Source organism: Ailuropoda melanoleuca, chromosome 2, assembly GCF_002007445.2.
Source record: "Ailuropoda melanoleuca isolate Jingjing chromosome 2, ASM200744v2, whole genome shotgun sequence".
NCBI lineage: Eukaryota > Metazoa > Chordata > Mammalia > Carnivora > Ursidae > Ailuropoda > Ailuropoda melanoleuca.
Window position 1 is genome coordinate 22,590,644 of NC_048219.1, and position 17,136 is coordinate 22,607,779.

The 17,136-nt window shown below is 57.7% G+C and overlaps 1 protein-coding gene and 1 long non-coding RNA gene across 4 annotated transcripts; both read left to right on the plus strand.

Moving 5' to 3' along the window:
* The first annotated feature begins 436 nt into the window (after positions 1–436).
* Positions 437–6,812, plus strand: DMBX1 (diencephalon/mesencephalon homeobox 1). 2 transcript variants are annotated; one of them, XM_002919464.4, is made up of 4 exons: positions 437–599; positions 3,955–4,133; positions 4,395–4,743; positions 5,519–6,812. In XM_002919464.4, exons 1-4 carry the CDS (start codon positions 446–448, stop codon positions 5,968–5,970), a joined length of 1,134 nt encoding a protein of 377 aa, XP_002919510.2. In that variant the 5' UTR covers positions 437–445; the 3' UTR covers positions 5,971–6,812. The 2 variants fall into 2 exon arrangements, with proteins under 2 accessions (XP_002919510.2, XP_002919511.2); XM_002919465.3 differs by having other exon boundaries at positions 446–597; positions 3,938–4,133.
* A 2,429-nt stretch (positions 6,813–9,241) lies between these two features.
* LOC109489669 lies at positions 9,242–13,229 on the plus strand. 2 transcript variants are annotated; one of them, XR_002142729.1, is made up of 4 exons: positions 9,242–9,801; positions 10,972–11,027; positions 11,577–11,811; positions 12,546–13,229. It is a non-coding gene; the product is annotated as an uncharacterized LOC109489669 (long non-coding RNA). The 2 variants fall into 2 exon arrangements; XR_002142728.1 differs by having other exon boundaries at positions 9,242–9,315.
* Positions 13,230–17,136: the final 3,907 nt, after the last annotated feature.

A 17,136-nucleotide genomic window follows, 5' to 3' on the forward strand; every position in this document is an offset into this window, starting at 1 on the left:
AGAAAAAAAGGAAAAGAAAGCGCCTGGGTGACTAAGTGCAGACATGGCTTCAGAAAGCAGCAATGGGCTGATAAATGACAATGACTAACGGTCCTTAGCACACGCTATGTGCCAGGCCCCATGGTAAACGCTGCTCTTAATCCTTACAACAATCGCCTGTGTTAAGTCCTATGATTTGCCCCATTTTGCAGAGGGAGAAACTGAGGGTCAGAGAAGTGAAGTGACTTGCCCAAAGTCACAAAGCTCTTGAGTGGCAGTTAAGATTCTGGCCCAGGCAGTCTGACGCCAGAGCCCAGAGTAGGGTGCTTTCCGACGGAGGGGCAGAAGCTCTCAGGAGTGAGGCGGGCATCCCAGATCTGGGCCGGGGTGGTGTCTTCCCCAGGGCAGAGTGCGATACCCTTTCACATCCCCTCTCCTCCTTCCCGGTCTGCAGGCGCAGGCCGCGATGCAGCACTACGGGGTGAACGGCTACTCGCTGCACGCCATGAACTCTCTCAGTGCCATGTACAACCTGCACCAGCAGGCAGCCCAGCAGGCCCAGCACGCCCCGGACTACCGGCCCTCGGTGCACGCACTGACGCTGGCCGAGCGCCTGGCTGGTAAGGGCCCTGGGGATGGGACTCTGGCGACAGAACGGTGGGGGCTGGCGATGGAGGAGAGGTCTGGGTGGGGAGGCTCTGGGAGTGCCCGATAGGACGGAGGGAGCCCTGGGCCGGTTTACTCTGGGAGGCTCTGGAAGTCCCAGGTCACTCAGCAGCACAGAGAGGTGTCGATTCAGAATCTCTGCATGACCATCCAGAGCATTCCTTGTCAGCCGGCACGGTGCTGGGCACTGGAGTCGCCCTAAGCCTTCAGAGCCCCTTCACAACCCTGTGCGCGGGGCTGCGAGTAGCCTCTCTCACAGATGAAGGCTGAGGTAGGAGGGCGAGGGAGCCGCCGCGAAGACTGGAGCTGGGAAGGAGCCGCGAGAGGGCCGGAGTGTCCAGGGGGGTATTTCAGGCCCAGGGAGTCACGTCAAGTTTTGAATGCCGACATGTGCCGGGTGCTGTGTGAGGCTTTCTCTGTGCATCAAAGTATTCAAGGCCGATGAAGAGAGGTTATTATCTCCATTTTATGGACAAGGAGACTGAGGCTCAGAGAGGTTAAATCTAGGTGGGGCTGGGGCTGGGGGGTTGGAACATGACGTGATGGCTAAAAACAGAAGCTTTGATGTCCCGGATCCGTGGTCACTGCAGATTTGCCCATTCATCTGGCCTCTCTGAGCCTGCGTCTCCCCTTATAAAGAGGGGGACAATAGGCTGGCTGGGAAGTTATTTGAGGTAACGTACGCAAAGTATTCGGCAGAGACTGGGATGTGTTCAGAAGTCATTATTAACTCAAGTCGCAAGTAAGTGGGCACGAGGGAGCTGCAGGCTTGTGTCCCCCTCCACCTTCAATGGAACGTTGCCCCTGCCCTGCAGCCTCTCACTGGCTGTGAGAAGGTGTGACAGCATAGGCCAAGGGCCTGATCCCTGGGAAGGGTTGCCACCCAGGCCAAACCTTGAGCAGCTGGTGAGCCCATGTGGGCCCAAGGCTGTGCCAGGCAGTACTCAGAGGGCTTGAGAGCACCCCCAGGGAGATCCGGTGCTCCGAGGCGCCTGGGAGAATATGGCAAGAGTGTGGCGAGGATCAGTGGTGGGGCAGCTCAGAGCAGCGGCGGCTGGTGTAGTCAGGGAGGACTTCCTGCAGGCTGTGGGGCAGGAGCCAGGCCTTAGAAAGGAACGACTGGTGAGGCCACCGCTTGAGCAAAGGCACAGAGAAGGGATGAGATATGAGGACCCTGCCTGGGAGAGCTGCGGGCCCGGAAGGGAGGGTGAGGCAGCCATTCCCACTCCTCCAGAGCCTGCCAGGCCTTGGGGCAGGGCTCCGTGGATAGAACGGAGCCCCTGTTACCTTCTCCAGACCAGTGCGGGGCACAAGTCTCCAGTATGGGGTGTGGGTACAGTCCTATCCCGGCTCTGGCTGCTTCCCTGGTTTGGAGTGAATTCCTGTGTCCAACCTGGTGGTGACATCAGCTTCTCACTGTGTCCAGAGAGGAATCAGGGAGGGGGCTCCCCTCCGCTGGAGGGGGTAGAGGAACTAGAATAGTTATTAGCACTCTACCCCAATTCTCCAATTCTCCATAAGGAGGGACAGGAGATCCGGGTGGGCCTTCGTTTGGAGGCCTCACTTTCTGGCAGGAAGTTCTGCTGACAGTACAGACAGCCTGGCCTCCCCTTATGGTCCCTGGGGCCAATAGCAGGATGCTGAACTTTGCTCCCTCAACCAGGGTTCAGCTGACTGAGGGGTCCCCAGTCCCCAGGTAACCAGAATGAGCTCAGTCCAGGCTGGGATTAGTGCCAACTTGCGAGAGGTTCAGGGCTCTCTCTTGAAGCTGAAGGAGCAACCCAAAGTCTGAACCTTTCTGGATACCCAGTTGCCTCCTTCCCCATTTTGAGTGTTGTGGATGACTCCCCAGGCCCTGGGGTACAGGAGAAGGACTCTGGCAGCCCCATCAGAGCCTGACACAGCTCGGGTTCTCTTCAATGCAGGCAGCCCAGGATCCATTTATGGGCAATGGGAGGCAGGGGAGAGAGGTTCCTGTCCCTCCACCTGGGTCTAGCAAAGCAGAAGGGCTGGATCCTAGACACCAGCCGTAGGCAGACCTCTATCCTGAGTTTTATTTCTTTCTCTTTCTTTCTTTCTTTCTTTCTTCTCTTTCTCTCTCTCTCTCTTTTTTAAAGATTTTATTTNATGGGAGGCAGGGGAGAGAGGTTCCTGTCCCTCCACCTGGGTCTAGCAAAGCAGAAGGGCTGGATCCTAGACCCCAGCCGTAGGCAGACCTCTATCCTGAGTTTTATTTCTTTCTCTTTCTTTCTTTCTTTCTTTCTTTCTTTCTTTCTTCTCTTTCTCTCTCTCTCTCTTTTTTAAAGATTTTATTAATTTATTTGAGAGAGATTGAGCATGAGTGGGGGTGGGGCAGAGGCAGAGGGAGAAGCAGGCTCCCCACTGAGCAGGGAGCCCAACATGGGGCTCAATCCCAGGACCCTGAGATCATGACCTGAGTCCAAGGCAGATGCTTAACTGACTGAGCCACCCAGGCGGCCCCTGAGTCGTTGTCATATTACCAGCGTGTGGACAGGACAATAGAAGCAGTGGTCCGCCAGCTCTGTCTCCCCTCCAAACCTGCGGTGGTTAGAACTTAGTCTTTTTGTCCTTCCTTGAGGAAGTGGCCAAAAGAGTCAACACTAGATGCAAAAACTTTCCTGTGCTCTGAGGGCCCTGCCAGAGCCAGGTTTTCTGTTGAGGAGACATGAAAGCAGGAGCCTCAGATCCTGCTCTCAGAGACTCATAGGCCAACTGGAATAACGAGAGTCATACCCGGAGAACATAGAATCAAGTACAGCGAATTACGTCTACTGGTCAGACCTCCCCTAACTAGACTTTGCACATACGTCCCAGCTGCCTGCTGGCTCCGCATAGTCAGGGCCAGTGTTCTGCTGGTTGGTATCCAGAATCTAACGGTCCTGGGATAGTAGAGCCTGTGTGAACCTTAGTAGAACCCTAGCATCATGTAGCCTTAGAATATTATACTCACAGCATCCTAGGACTTTCAGGATCTTAGAGCAATGTCCACCTACCTCCCCACCCACCACCAAACCAAATGAGGAGGATCCCTCTCGATCATTCCTGACAGCTCTTCATGGGGATGAGTTAGATTTCTGTGGTCCTTATAGCGAATGTGGGTGTGGGGAGATCTTGAAACTCCAGCCATATGGAGAGAAGATGGTTGATTTCCTAGGGGAGAGGGCCAGGACCCGGCTCTGCAAGGGCCCGGCTGTCCACAGTGGGTCAGAGCAAAGTAAGATTCAAAACCTATTTCCCATAATTAAATGGGCCCCCTCTCCTTGCCCTCCAACGGCTGTACATTTCAAGACATCATCTTGGAGGCCCGCTATGGCTCGCAGCACCGCAAACAGCGCCGCAGCCGCACGGCTTTCACCGCTCAGCAGCTCGAGGCCCTGGAAAAGACCTTCCAGAAGACCCACTACCCGGATGTGGTGATGCGTGAGAGGCTGGCCATGTGCACCAACCTGCCTGAGGCCCGGGTGCAGGTAGGGCCCCGTTTTCCTCTAAGGAGACCTTGCAGACAGGCCACATCATCAGTCTGGCTTCCCACTGGCCCGGAGCCGGCATTTTCATCCCCGAGTGCCAGTGGAACTGCTGTCTCCATGACTGCCTGCAGTGACAGCGGGGGAGTTTTGGAAGGGATTGAGGGCGCGTGTTTCCTGGGAGGTGCGGGGAGCAATGTTATTGTGCACCTCCCCTCCCAGAGTGCCCAGCGCCACAGCCCACAGTGCCTCTTCCATCCCCAGGTGTGGTTCAAGAACCGGAGGGCCAAGTTCCGGAAGAAACAGCGCAGCCTGCAGAAAGAGCAGCTCCAGAAGCAGAAGGAGGCCGAGGGCTCCCACGGGGAGGGCAAGACAGAGGCCCCAACCCCAGACACCCAGCTGGAGACTGAACAGCCCCCAAGCCTGCAAAGTGGTGACCGTCCCGCTGAGCTTCACCTGAGCCTGTCTGAGCAGTCGGCTAGTGAGTCGGCCCCTGAGGACCAGCCAGACCAGGAGGAGGGTCCCCGGACAGGGGCCGAGGATCCCAAAGCTGAGAAGAGCCCTGGGGCTGAGAGCAAGGGACTGGGCTGCAAGAGGGGCAGCCCCAAGGCAGGTGAGGCTTGGCAGGGGCTGTGGGGGAGGTGGGGGCCCAGCCCAGGGAGAACGGCCAGATCCGGCAGGACAGGGGCCTGGGTAGTGAGGTGGGTCAGAGCAGCGGGGGAGTCAGCTTTCAACACATGGCACTAGGGCGTGCCCCGTGAGCAAGGAGCGGGCCTAGCAGGCCTGTGCCAGGTCCTCACTCTTCAGTTGCTGAATCCTGGGAAGGTCTTGGGGGTTCTGGGGCGGGATTGGGTGGCAGGGGAGGGGACTTGAGGAGCTCAGGGCAAAAGCTATTAATCAACCATGGAAATATGATGATATTTTAACAACCAGCACAGACATACTAGTGCCTATGGGTGAATACCACATTGATACCAGGGATTCTCACAGGTGGCACTCAGAGCCACGGTTTTGAAGGACCAGAGCTGTGGCATGAGGCCTGTCTCAGACACAAACCTGAGCCCAGGCAGAGAGCTGGTGGGTGGAGGAGCCATAGACAGGAGAGGGGAAGGGGAGGTGACAGTCCCTGAAAAGAAAAGGAGTATCCCCAAGAAGTCAGACATGGGGGCCTTGGCAGGGTCCCTGCCCCCCCCCCAAAGCCTGGGTCCCTCCCTCCCGGGATCCTGAGGGATGCTTCAGAAGGTGCTTTGGCTGAGATGAGTGGATATGGTCTTAGCCAACACCTGTCATGTCTGCAGTGCCGAGGGGGTGGGGAGACTGAGGGAGCCTCTCCTGGCCGACCTCTGTCCTTGTCCTGAGTCCTTGGTTCTCGGTTTCTCTGCTTGCAGATTCCCCAGGCAGCCTGGCCCTGGCTCCTGCAGCCCCCGGGGGCGGCCTCCTGGGCCCCTCCCACTCTTACTCCTCATCTCCGCTGAGCCTCTTCCGTCTGCAGGAGCAGTTCCGCCAGCACATGGCGGCCACCAACAACCTAGTGCATTACTCATCCTTCGAAGTGGGGGGCCCGGCCCCTGCCGCCGCTGCGGCTGCTGCCGCCGTGCCCTACCTGGGCGTCAACATGGCCCCACTGGGCTCACTGCACTGCCAGTCCTACTACCAGTCCCTGTCAGCCGCCGCGGCTGCGCACCAGGGCGTGTGGGGGTCCCCCCTGCTGCCCGCGCCCCCAGCAGGCCTGGCACCTGCCTCGGCTGCCCTGAACAGTAAAACCACGAGCATCGAGAACCTGCGGCTTCGGGCCAAGCAGCACGCGGCCTCTCTGGGACTCGACACGCTGCCCAACTGACTGCTGGCCTCCAACCCAGCCAGGGGTCTTGGGTGCCCCCTCCCAGCCCCAGGGTTATCCCCAGATGGCTTGCAAGGAGTCAACTCTATGAGCCCAGGGATCCTGTGGCCTTGGAGTCCTGCTCCCTGTCCTCCTCCCCAAGTCCCAGCCCTAGGTGAAGCCCACACTTGCACACCCTCTGCATGGCCCTGCTTGGATCCCATGGAGGCCAAATGGGGGTGGGAGAGGTGAGGCCCGGGTGCCTGCGGCCTTCTGCAGGGGAGTGAGGCCCTCAGTGGCTAGATCCTCACCCCAGCACGGCCTCCTCCCTGCCTGCCCTCCCTCCCCTCTGCCCCCTAGTAAGTCGATGTGTGGAATGTGAGATATAAATATAAATACATAAAGCTATATTTTCAGGCCCCCGCCTGCCCCAGGCCCCCTGTAGCCCTTGCCTTCACCTCCGGGGTCCACATCGCTCTCTGGCTCTCTTCTCTCTGTCTCTCTCCTCCCTGTCCTTCTTCCCTGACCTGCCTCTGTCCTGTTGCCTACCCCGCTCTCCCAGCTTCCAGCTTCCCCGCTCTGGACCTTTGCCCATGTCTCTTCTCCCCACTCCTGCTTTCTTTCTTTGGTGCTGGCCGTGTGGTGTCGTCAGTCCCCAGACTTTGTTTTGTTTGGGATTGTGACTTTTTAGTCTTAGTAATTTTGCTTCTTCCTGTTCCTCTCCTCTTGCTTCTTCCCACCCGCCCATCTCCTCCCTGCATGGGCCCTCTCTAGGCTGCTGTTCCTTTCCTCCCGAGTGGAGGTGGGAAGGCCCCAGCTGGAGACCCTGCTGCCCCTGGAGCTGCCGGCAGGGGCTGGCACTGGCCCCCTTCGCTGCCCTCCCTCAGGCCCGGCATCTAGAAGTGGTCACCTTCTCTTCTCTCTTCTCTCAGCCTTGAGGCCCTATTCCCAAGATCGAGGAGGAGGGGAGTGGAGGCAGGAGTCAGGCTGAGGCAGGCAACAAAAGGGCAGCATCCCTGCCTGTAAGAGCTCCAGGAAGAGGCCTGCTGCCGGCGTCCAGCCAGACTGCCCACAGGGCTCCAGATCTCTCCGGTGAGACTTCTCTGGCTGAGGGAGGCAGCGGGGGAGAGGTGCTCTCAGAGAGAGGTCTCTCCAGAGGAACGGGGGCAGGTTCTCCTCTCCCACCGCCTGGCTCCAGGTTTAGCAGTTAAAGTCCATCGCAGGGCTCTGTCTGAGCCGGGGAGGAAGGCAGAATTCTAACTTCTGATCCCAGTAGGTGCAAACAGCACAGCAGTGTGCAGTCTCCGCCCCCGCTGGGCCCTTGTTGCAGCAAGGGCTTGTGTCCAGCTGGTCGCTGACACGGAGCGGTGTGCTCCTCTTCGTGGCCAGGAACCCAGCTCGGCAAAGCCCCTTCCAAGCGGTGTGGCCTTGAGTCGGCCTGTAGCCTCTCCGGCCTGTGTTCCGGATCTGGATGAGATGGCCTGTAACATCCTGTCCTGTCGAGCTGTAACCTTCTGCATGTCAGTGCTCACAGCCCTTGCAGGGCAGAAGTTTTTAGTTAAATGAACAACAACAACAAAAAGGCTTTCAAAAATACAATGGATAAGTTGGAAAATTACTGTTACCTTGCTGTGGACCAAGGAGTGGTGCACGTACAAGCCTCTGCGTGGGCACTGCCAGTCTCTGGGCCTCAGTTTCCCAATACATAGAATGGGTCCCTTCTAGTTGAGAAAATCTGGATTTGATCCTGATTTTCTTGTGTTCCAGTGCCAGCTTCTGTGGCTGCCCCTTCGCTGTGCCTTCACCTAGTGTCGGGCTCAGGGTGAGCGGAGGGGAATGGCATGCACAGATTCCGAGTCACGATCCCCAACCCTTTGTGGCTCGTCACTGAAGCCTCCACCCCCTGCTTAGAGAAACTGCATCTGGAAAGCTGGGTACAGATTCCTAAGGTGTGTCTCCTCTCCCGGTGCAGAGGGGCAGGGGGCTGTCTATTGGTGCCAGGTAGGATTGGTTTGCACGGTAGTCGGTGGGGGGAGTGGGTTGTCTATCTGAGCTGGGGCAGATGGAGAAGGCTTTGGATGGGAAAATAGTGAGGGGGATGGTAACCTGGGCCAGGAAAGCTATTTGGACAAGGCAACAGAGTGAGGCTAGGTGGACGGTGGGGCAGGGGGCCCTGGTTTATGCGAGGCGGGGCTGAGGGCCTTGAATCCAGGTTAAGACCTCATCCTGATTGGGCAAGCAGCAAGACAGGCAGGTGGGGGTGGGGATCAGTTGAACCAGGGTCTAGGATCTGGGATTTGGAAGGTGAATCCAGCAGCCACAGGAGCATCAGAAGAAAAGAGACTTAGGCAGGAGGACTGAAGGGTGGTGGAGACTCTAGGAGACAGAAGGGATTTTTGGTTTGTCTTCTGGGATCAGTTCCAGGAAGGTCTGTTTCTGAAATGAAAACAGTCTTATCTAGACCGGGCACGGACACTGACGCTTCTCACAGTCCCTGGATGCAGGTGACTGTCACTGGGCCTTGGAATCCAACAGCTCTGGACCTCATCACCTCCTCCAGAAGCCTCCCCTGACCTGCTGAGGGGCAAGTTCACCTGAAGCCATGCTCTGTCGTGGCTGGAGCCAGGCCCTCCTCAGGTTCAGCCAGCTTCCCTCAGATCTTTGTCAACACTTCCTCATCCAATGGAGCCAATTGCACGAGCCTAGAGAAGGCAGGGAGAGTGTGTATGAACCCTGGCCCCGGGGCAGATGTCAACCTAGTTTAGGTGACCAGTCTGAGTTCCTGAAAGCAGCTAGAGAAGAGAAGAGAGCATACTCTCTCCTACAGGAGCCCGAGGGTGTGGGCTTGGGGTGGGCCCCTTGTCTCTGAGATGGAGGCCTTCCCCAGACCTGCTGGCTCACCCATCTCTGACTGTTCCTTCCAGGAAAGCCTCCTTCCTCACCTCTCCCTCCTATCTGAGGTCTCCATTTCCCTGCTTCTTCACTCCCCCAGAGCATGGTCCAGGGGCCTGGGCCCCCACCCCGACTCTGCAGCTGGCAGGCTGGACAGACTGCTTTCCACACCAGCTGCTTTGTGACCATTTGTGCTTAGAGGTCGTGCCAGGCCGTGGCAAAAACACTGTGTACCGTATTTATTTATTCTGTTAGTTGAAAAAAACAAGACTCAAATTTCCCCCTCCCTGCCCTGCCTCCTGCGTAGTGCCGCATGACACTCTGTCCTGTGATCCGTCCGTCTGTCTGACTTCCTGTGATGTTGTGACCTGTTCTTTGTCCTTCTTGGCTAATAAAAGAATCCAGCAGCACAGCCCTTGGTCCAGGTTCATTCCCAGAGATGCCTCCTGTGGGCTGAGCGGGCAGCGTCTCAAGGTCTACTTACGCTTATCCAGGGCTGTGGCCAGTGGGAGTGGGGGAGGGAGGCAGGTACGCCTCATGCTGAACCACTCCTGGGATGGCCTCGTGGCTCTCTCCGTGGCCCTTCCCAATCTGTGGCTGCGGTGGTGGGGAACAGAGGGACCGGGATGGGGGCTTCCATCTTCCGTGGGCTGCTTAGACCCCAGCACAAGTGGCAGGGGCAGGGACACGAGGGAATATCCAGGGTAGCCTGGGATGATGGGTCTGTAGGGTGGAGAGAGGCAGGGGGTTCCATGGAAACAGCAAGTGAGCCAGGACCAAAGGGGGATACAGGAAGGCACATCTGGACCTAAAGCCTGAGCTGTTCTCCAGTGGGATGGGTGGCCTCTGGAGGGAGTGAGCTCTTTGTCCTCAGAGATGAACAAGCAGAGAAAGAAGAAGGGATTCCTGCTATGGGTGGCAGGCTGGATTCGAGACTGAGGAAGGTCCTTCCAGCTCGGGGTGAGCAGTGTGTGTGTGTGTGTGTGTGTGTGTGTGTGTGTGTGTGTGTGTGTGTGATTATAGCCCATAAGTCTATATGTATGTCTGAGAACCTGTGCCATGAATTTCTAAGTGTGTGTGTGTGTGTCTATGCATTTCTGCTGCATTTCAAGAAAAAGATGACAGGCCAGCTTCCCTACTCAGCTTTCACTGCCCTTCCCTGGGGCTCCAGAGTGTCTGCACAGGGCCCCTGTAGTGCAGTCCAGGGCTGGGGTTTGGGGATGGTGAGAGTCCCCTCCGGAGATTTCCTGGTAGAACCCCAGCAGGTCCTAATAGTGTGAATGGTGTGCAGGGAGCTGCCTGCTGCTTCCAGAGGACAGGTGCCTCAGGCCACGGGGAGGACCCTGATCTCCCCACTTCCCTGGTCGGTCGCTGCTGACCCCAGGAGACACATTCCTCTCTCCCCAGTGTGGCTGAGGATTAGGGCAGGGGGTACCCCCCTTCACCTTGCCTTCCTACCTCCCTAGGAGAGGCTGGCAGATCAAATATCTGCCCCAAATCTCCCAGCGCTTCCTCCCTGACCCGAGCCATTGTGCGTCCTCCGTACTTCGGCCCCACAGTACACACATTCCCAGGTGTAGAAGGTGCCCCGGCAATCCTGCAGTTCGAATCACTCATCCACTCAACGCTTACCAGCATCTGCCCTATGCCTGTCCCTGGGCTGGGGGCCGGGGACATAGAAACGAGGGAGGATAACATGATCAAGACAGTTATGACACAGGGTGATTTGGGGTTCAAAAAATAGAGAGCTCTGGGAGTACAGAAGAAGGGTCCCCAGCTCAGCCTGAGGAGGCCAGGAAGGCCCGTTGGGAGAAAGACTTTTGAGCTGTGCTTCCTAGGTCCAGTGTTCCCCAGGAGGGCAAGAGAGAAGGGGGTCCTGGGAGAGGCGGGGCACATACAACGTTGCAGGACCGAGCTGGCTGGGTGAGGCCCTGAACCTGGAGGAGCAAGGGGACTGTCTGGGTGGGGCTTGAGGATGGTGGGAGGTAGTCCGGGGCTGAGAATGGGAGGAGAAGCTGGGAGCTTGGACTCCAGCCCAAGGGCCGTGGGGGACATTGGAAGTTATCGCCAGCAGGGGAGTGGGGCGATCAGACTGCATTTTAGTAAACCCACCCTCCCGTCTCTTTGCAGTATGGTGGTTCATGAGGAGGCTGGGAGACCAGAGGGGAGGCTGTCATCATGTCCTGGTGAGAGGAGGGTGGTGACCATGTGGGCTGGGAGGAGAGGGCAGGGGAGAAGGGTCAGATTGGTGAGAAATTTAGGAAGTAGAATTACTGTGGTGACTACAGGCTCGGGAAGGGTCAAGGGTGCTCCTGAGTCGCTCGTTTGGCCACATGGTAGATGGAGACCTTGGGCGGGGGTGTGTGTGAGGAAAGGAGCCTGAACCCAGTCCGGCCTTGCTTGCGGCAGTCGAGGAGCCTTTATTTATTCAAGGGAAGATGTTGGAGTGTACAGGGCTCAGGAGGGCCGTCTCCCGGCACTGCTGACCTAGACTTTAATTTAACAGATACTACATAGCACTTTCCCTGGGCCTGGTACTTGACAAATATTCAGTCCCGCAATCCTCACACAACTCTACATGGTAGGTACTATTATCTCCATTTTATAGATGAGGAAACTGAGGCACAGAGAGGTTAAATGCTCGCCCATGACCACGCAGCTAGTAATAGGTGAACCAAGGTGTGACCCTGGCTAACCTCGGAATCCACGCCCTGAACCTCGGTGGTTGTTAACAGAGACACAGAGAGACATGGCGAGTGAAGCCTCGTTACTACGTGAGATCAAACAGAATGACTCTGAGGATGGGACCTCAGGGAAATGCAATGAAGAAAAGAAGATTCTATTATGGAGTCGGGACAAGCCGCTCTCAGCTTGCTGTTTACTAAGGACTCGCTCTGGTCCTCAGTATCCTCTTCTGTTGAATGGGAATCATTAACTTGTCCAGCCTGCTTCCTGGGAGGCTCAGATGAGGTAAAGAGGAGAAAGCCTTGGAGGAGGCCGGGGGCCTGAGTGCCTGGCATGTAGCAGGTGTGGGGACAGCAAGTGGTGGGTGAGATGAGAAGGCAGCAGGGGCGGGGGGGGGTTCCCTGAACTTCCCCCCAAATCCTGCTTTTCTTAGGCATTGGCCCCGGTGTTCTTTGAGTCCAGGGGTCTGGTTCCTCAGGGGCCCAGGGGACAGAGAACCTTCTGAGAGGTCGTGGGGGATGGACCCCTTTAGGGCCGGTAGGTCTAGGCCTGCCCCTCCCCCCCTTTCCCACAGAGCTGTGGGGACTGGAGGGCCACTCCCCTCCACCCCCAGTCTCTCATTCTCTTCTCCCTTCAGGGAAAGCCGATTAGGAGGTGGCCTCCTGCCCGCCCCCCTGACAAGTTTGTCTGAACTTCCAACAAAGGCCCTCAGAGGGCTGCAGAGGGAGGGCCTGGCAGCCCCGGGAACCTGACACCACCGGCCCGGCCCAGGATCACCCCAGCAGCCCAGGAGGCAGCTCCGTGGCTCTGCCCACCCTATGGCAGGCTGGAATGTCTCTGGGAGGTTCTGGCCCCACAAAGCCTGGGGGCGGGGCTGGGGGACATCTTCACCTGGGAGCCCCCCTCACCATAGGGAAGGCAGCACAGGCCCGTGCCCAGGAGGGTGGGTGGGGACACGCATACACTCACACGCACACTCCCATACACTCACAGTTACTCACGTACCTTTTCCCTCACAGCCACACACACACACATCCTCTCTCGCGCGCACATGGGACATGCTGACTTCTGCACCGGACTCCACAGTTTCCGGGTGTCTGTCTCTCCCCTACTCGTGGACACAACTCCCACACGAGCCCTCGGACACGCGGCCCACAGTCTGTTGCTTGGATGTTCCCCACACACTCACCCCACCCCCAGACATGCGCTCTTCTCCGTGAACGCGCAGAGAGTGGCACCAACTCCCCTGGCCGCGCCGCCAGCCCGAAGACCGTGACCGCTGCCTCGTGCCTGAGGAAGATGTGCCCAAACGCCTCGGCTCTAGCTGCTCCTCCGGCACTCATGTCCCCCCATCCACACGTCCATCCTCACACTCCGGCCTCCCCGTCAGGGCTGTCTTCATGGGCGTGTGACCTGTGGTCAAGCCCTCAAGCCCTAGAATGTTCTGAAGTTGCCATCCTGAAATCCTTAGTTTTTAAACAAGGGGCCCGCACTTTGATTTTGCACCTCTCTGCCTGCAGCCCTCACCAGGCCACCGAACGTGATGGATGAGGGGACTACTGAAAGCATCCTGTAGTTGTATAACCCCCCCTCCTAGTGGGACCTTGGGGCTCAGTGTCCCCATCTGTAAAGTGGACTCAGGATAACACCCACCTCAGGGTTCTTTGTGAGGGTTAAATGAGATAGCATCTGTAAAACACTTAGCACAAACCCTGACATTTAGTAAATGCTCAATAAATACTTGTTATTTATCGCTGTTACTATACTAAGGGCTGGCAAACAAGACAGACTCAGCCCCTTGGCCCTATATATAGTCTAAGAGGTAAAATAGAAATTACTCGAGTCGTCACACACAGAAATGTAAAGTAGAGGGGTGAATAGAAGCACAGGCCTCTGGCCTCCTGAGGCTTACAGCAAACAGGAGAGGCAATCTGAGGCTAGGATCAGGGATCCCTCGGGGTAGGCTGCAGTTCTGTTAGGGGCCGGGGTCAAAGCTCTCTGTGTAGCTGGGATCAGGGATCAGCTGAGGCCAGCGGCAGGCTCAGTCTAGGGCAAGTCACAGCTCAATTAGAGGTCAGAGTTGGGGCTCAGAATGGGGCCAAGGCTGAGGTAAGTCTGTGACTGGAGCCAAGTCAGTTTCATTTCTAGCGTTAATTCCCTGCGGGGACGTTTAGTAAACTGTAGGCTTCTCTGAACCTCTGTTTTATCACTATAAAATGGGGAGATCTCTGCCTACCCCCAGGCTTGTGGGAATTGAGGGAGCTAAGAAGGGAAGTGAACAATTAAAGCTGCCCTACCGCTCAGGACTCCAAGCTGGGCCCCTTGGGGCTCTCCTCCCCCTGCCAGGCCTGGGAGGCCGAGCAGTCCTTGCCTACCTCTCCAGCTGGGGGGAAACCACCACCTCAGCCCGGGATCGGTTCCAAGAGGAGTCTGGAGATTTCGCAAAGCCCTTTGAACAACAAAGGCCGCAGGAGCGATATTTCCTCCTAGGGGCTGACCGCCCAGTGGCTCCTTTATCTTGGCAACGGGGCTTGGAGAGCTGTTCTTGGAAAGAGCTTGTGTGGGGCGTGTGCGGGTGCGTGTGAGTGTGAGCGTGCGTGCACAAAGCCTCTCTTTGTTGCCATCTCCACCTGAGCAGCCTGGCAGACCTGGAAGCCTGGATCCATCACAGGTCACCCCATCCCTCCCCTGGCCTCCATGCAGATGTGCTGGGCAGCCGGGGGGGGGGGGAAGACACTTTGGTTTCCACTTTAAGATTCTCTTGGAGGAGAGAACTTCCGGAAACAGGAGCTCCATTACCTCAGGAAGAATCCGGGTCAGGCTGAGGTGGATGCTTGACAACATGGGACAGATGCGAGGGAGTTTCAGTTCTTTCAGAAGGTACAGGACATCCTCAGACCCTGGGGCTTCTCCCCCGTACAGCCAGGCCCTCTGGAAGCAGCTTGGACGGGGTGGCCTGCTAGGCTTCCCTCATTCAGGCTCCCCTTCAGTCTGCTCTCCGTAAGCCACCTAGAGAAAGACTGGGCGGCCCCCATCTGCCTCTCGGACTGTGGCATATGGGAAAAGTCCTGCTCAGGGTCTTCGTCCTGTTTTTAAGTCAGGCTTGGACTAAAGTCCCTTAGACTGGGCTGGGTGGAAGATACACAGGCAGGACCCGGGGTTGCTGGAAGAAGAGGCTCTCTGCCTGCATCCTCATCTCCTTCTCCCCCATTCCAGCCATCAGAACGCTGCTGCGCCCAGGGGAATGGATAAGGGTGGGGGTGGCAGGTTGCCTGCTGGAGGAGCGGCCTTCGGGAGGGTCTGGAGATCCCTGCTGCAGGTTCTGAGAACGGACATCAGCAGGGGGCTCTAGTTCAGTCCCCATCTGGGCAGGACTCACCCACACCAGCCCCTGCTCACCAATCTGCAGGGACGGGAAGCTCATTACCAGGTCTGACTATCGTGAAGTTCTTCATACTGAGCCAAAATCCGCCACCCTCTCATCAGGCCTGGTGTGGGGTGGGGTTGGGGGGCTGTGCCCATAGAACATATCCATTCGTCCTGCTCCGGGACATCAAACTAAACCATGTGGTACCTCACACACTCATGCTGCCCTTTCCCACGTGTTCGCTTCTGCTGATCCCCCTGGGGAAAGCCCATTTGTTATTCAGAACCCATTCACAAGGCACCCTCTCCAGGGAGCCTTGCCTGATGACACCAGGAGAGAGGAAGCCCCTTCCTCTCATGAGCCCTCTCAGCCACAGCCAGATAGAATGCCCCGAGCAGGACTTGGCACGGCCCAAAGCCTGGCTCAGAGCTGGTGTTCAACCTAAACACCATTCTTGTCAAAGACTGGGGCTGCAGCATGAAGGACAAGCTCGGCCTCGAACCTCAGGCACCTGAGCCCTGCTGCCCTTGCTGTGAGGCCTTGGGCAAGCCCTGGCTTTCCAGGGGCCTCCGTGTCCCGTGCCGAGGTTGGAGGGTAGTCTATACAGGCTGCCTGCCTGCCTTGGACAGTCTTGGTTTCTGAATGTCCTGCTGGGTTTTCTCCCTTGTGTGATATCACCCCCCCCCACCGCGGTTTCCTCAACTGTTCCATCCGGGACCTCCCCATGCTGGGTGTGCCCAGCTGTAGGTGTGGGTGGGGCTTAGAGGCACTCGTGTACCAAAGGCCTAGCAGCAGCCCGAGGACGTGGGTGCGAGGGTCTCCAGGGATGGCACCCAAGGATGAGTAAGCACCCTCTGGCCACGTAGGACCTCTCCCTTCTCCCTCTCACTCACGGCATCCATAAGAGACGCGGCCGGGACGCGGCCGGGACGCGGCCGGGCCTGAGGCCGAGCACCAGCACAGCCCCCGGTCCTTCCGGAGGCCACGGCCCTGGCCTGGCCCAGGCTTCTGCTCCTACCTGTCCATCTGGAGTACCGACGCCCAGAGTTTAGGGCCCACAGCCCAGTGTTCATGAGTGGATGGGAGGCACCTCAGTCAGCTCATTTGATGGAGCGCTGTCTACCAGCCAGACAGGGCCGGGCGCTGGGGAGACGGTGCCGAACAAGACTGGCTCTGCTCCAAAGGCACCGAGTGCTAGTGGGGAGACAGATGACACACAGATAAGCAGTGAAACAAGTACATCTGGGGGGCTGATTGAGGGTTATGAAGAAACTAAAACAGGGAGTGGGGTCAAGGCTCAGTGCATGGGTGGGGTCAGGGTTCAGCCAAGGAGACTGATGGAATGACCAGACCAAGGGTGAGCCCAGAATGACCAGACCATCCATAGCCAGGTGGACGGTGGGTGAGTAAAGAGGTTGGCCCAGGCCTGGAGGCAGGACTGAAGCCTCCTGGGGAGAGGGGGTAGGGAGGGGAGGTGGGATCTATTAAACTGATGACTCCAGGCCCTAATCCTGTGCCAGGCCTAGGCGGGTAGTTGGGGGGGGGCACCCCTGCTGGGGTGTAATTTCACGCTGAAGGGTCTGATGGGGCGTCCCAGGGACTGATCCTTTCTGGATCAGAAAACTCACTTCCCTTTGTCGCACGCAGGGCGATTAATGCCTTAACCCTTTGTGGGCTGGCCCAGGGCCAGTCCTCCCTCATCCCACCTCCAGCTCCTTGGTGTCTAGTCAGAGCCCTCTGCCTCCAGCCCAGCGAAGCCCTGGACTGGGTCACATTTGCAGGGAGGAAGAGGCTGTCACTGAGGAAAGCCAGAGGTTGGGTTCTAAAACAACTTGCCGAGTGGTCTGTTTCCTTTTGCGCAGCTCCCCCAGGCCCTTCCTTGTGCCCCTAGAGAAGTGAGCTCACCACCCCTTTGTGCAGGCTCTTCGAGGTCAGTTCAAGTCCAGTCTCCCCTAGGAGGCCTGGGGTCTAGTGTATGCCACCAGCCCAGCCTTCCCACCTGTGCCGGGATGAGGTGCTCGCAGCCCCCCAGGGGAGCCCCTCCCACAGGCAATAAGCGGTAAAGCCTTAAACTCAAGAGTCCCAGACTGTCAGTGAGGAATGAGCACTGGGTGCCCCAGGAAGCCCGGGCCCCTGAACATTCCCGAGCCATGGCTCCAGCAACACTCCAGGGACATCCCTGGCCACTTTGTCCAGTGGTGGCATCCCAGCCTGGGCAGGTCATCACGGTCACCACCACCCAA

Coding starts and splice junctions, on each gene's coding strand:
- DMBX1 (XM_002919465.3), top strand. CDS start 446: ATGCAGCACTACGGGGTGAACGGCTACTCGCTGCACGCCATGAACTCT. Junction 598..3,937: donor ACGCTGGCCGAGCGCCTGGC/TGGTAAGGGCCC, acceptor CTTGCCCTCCAA/CGGCTGTACATTTCAAGACA. Junction 4,744..5,518: donor GAGGGGCAGCCCCAAGGCAG/GTGAGGCTTGGC, acceptor CTCTGCTTGCAG/ATTCCCCAGGCAGCCTGGCC.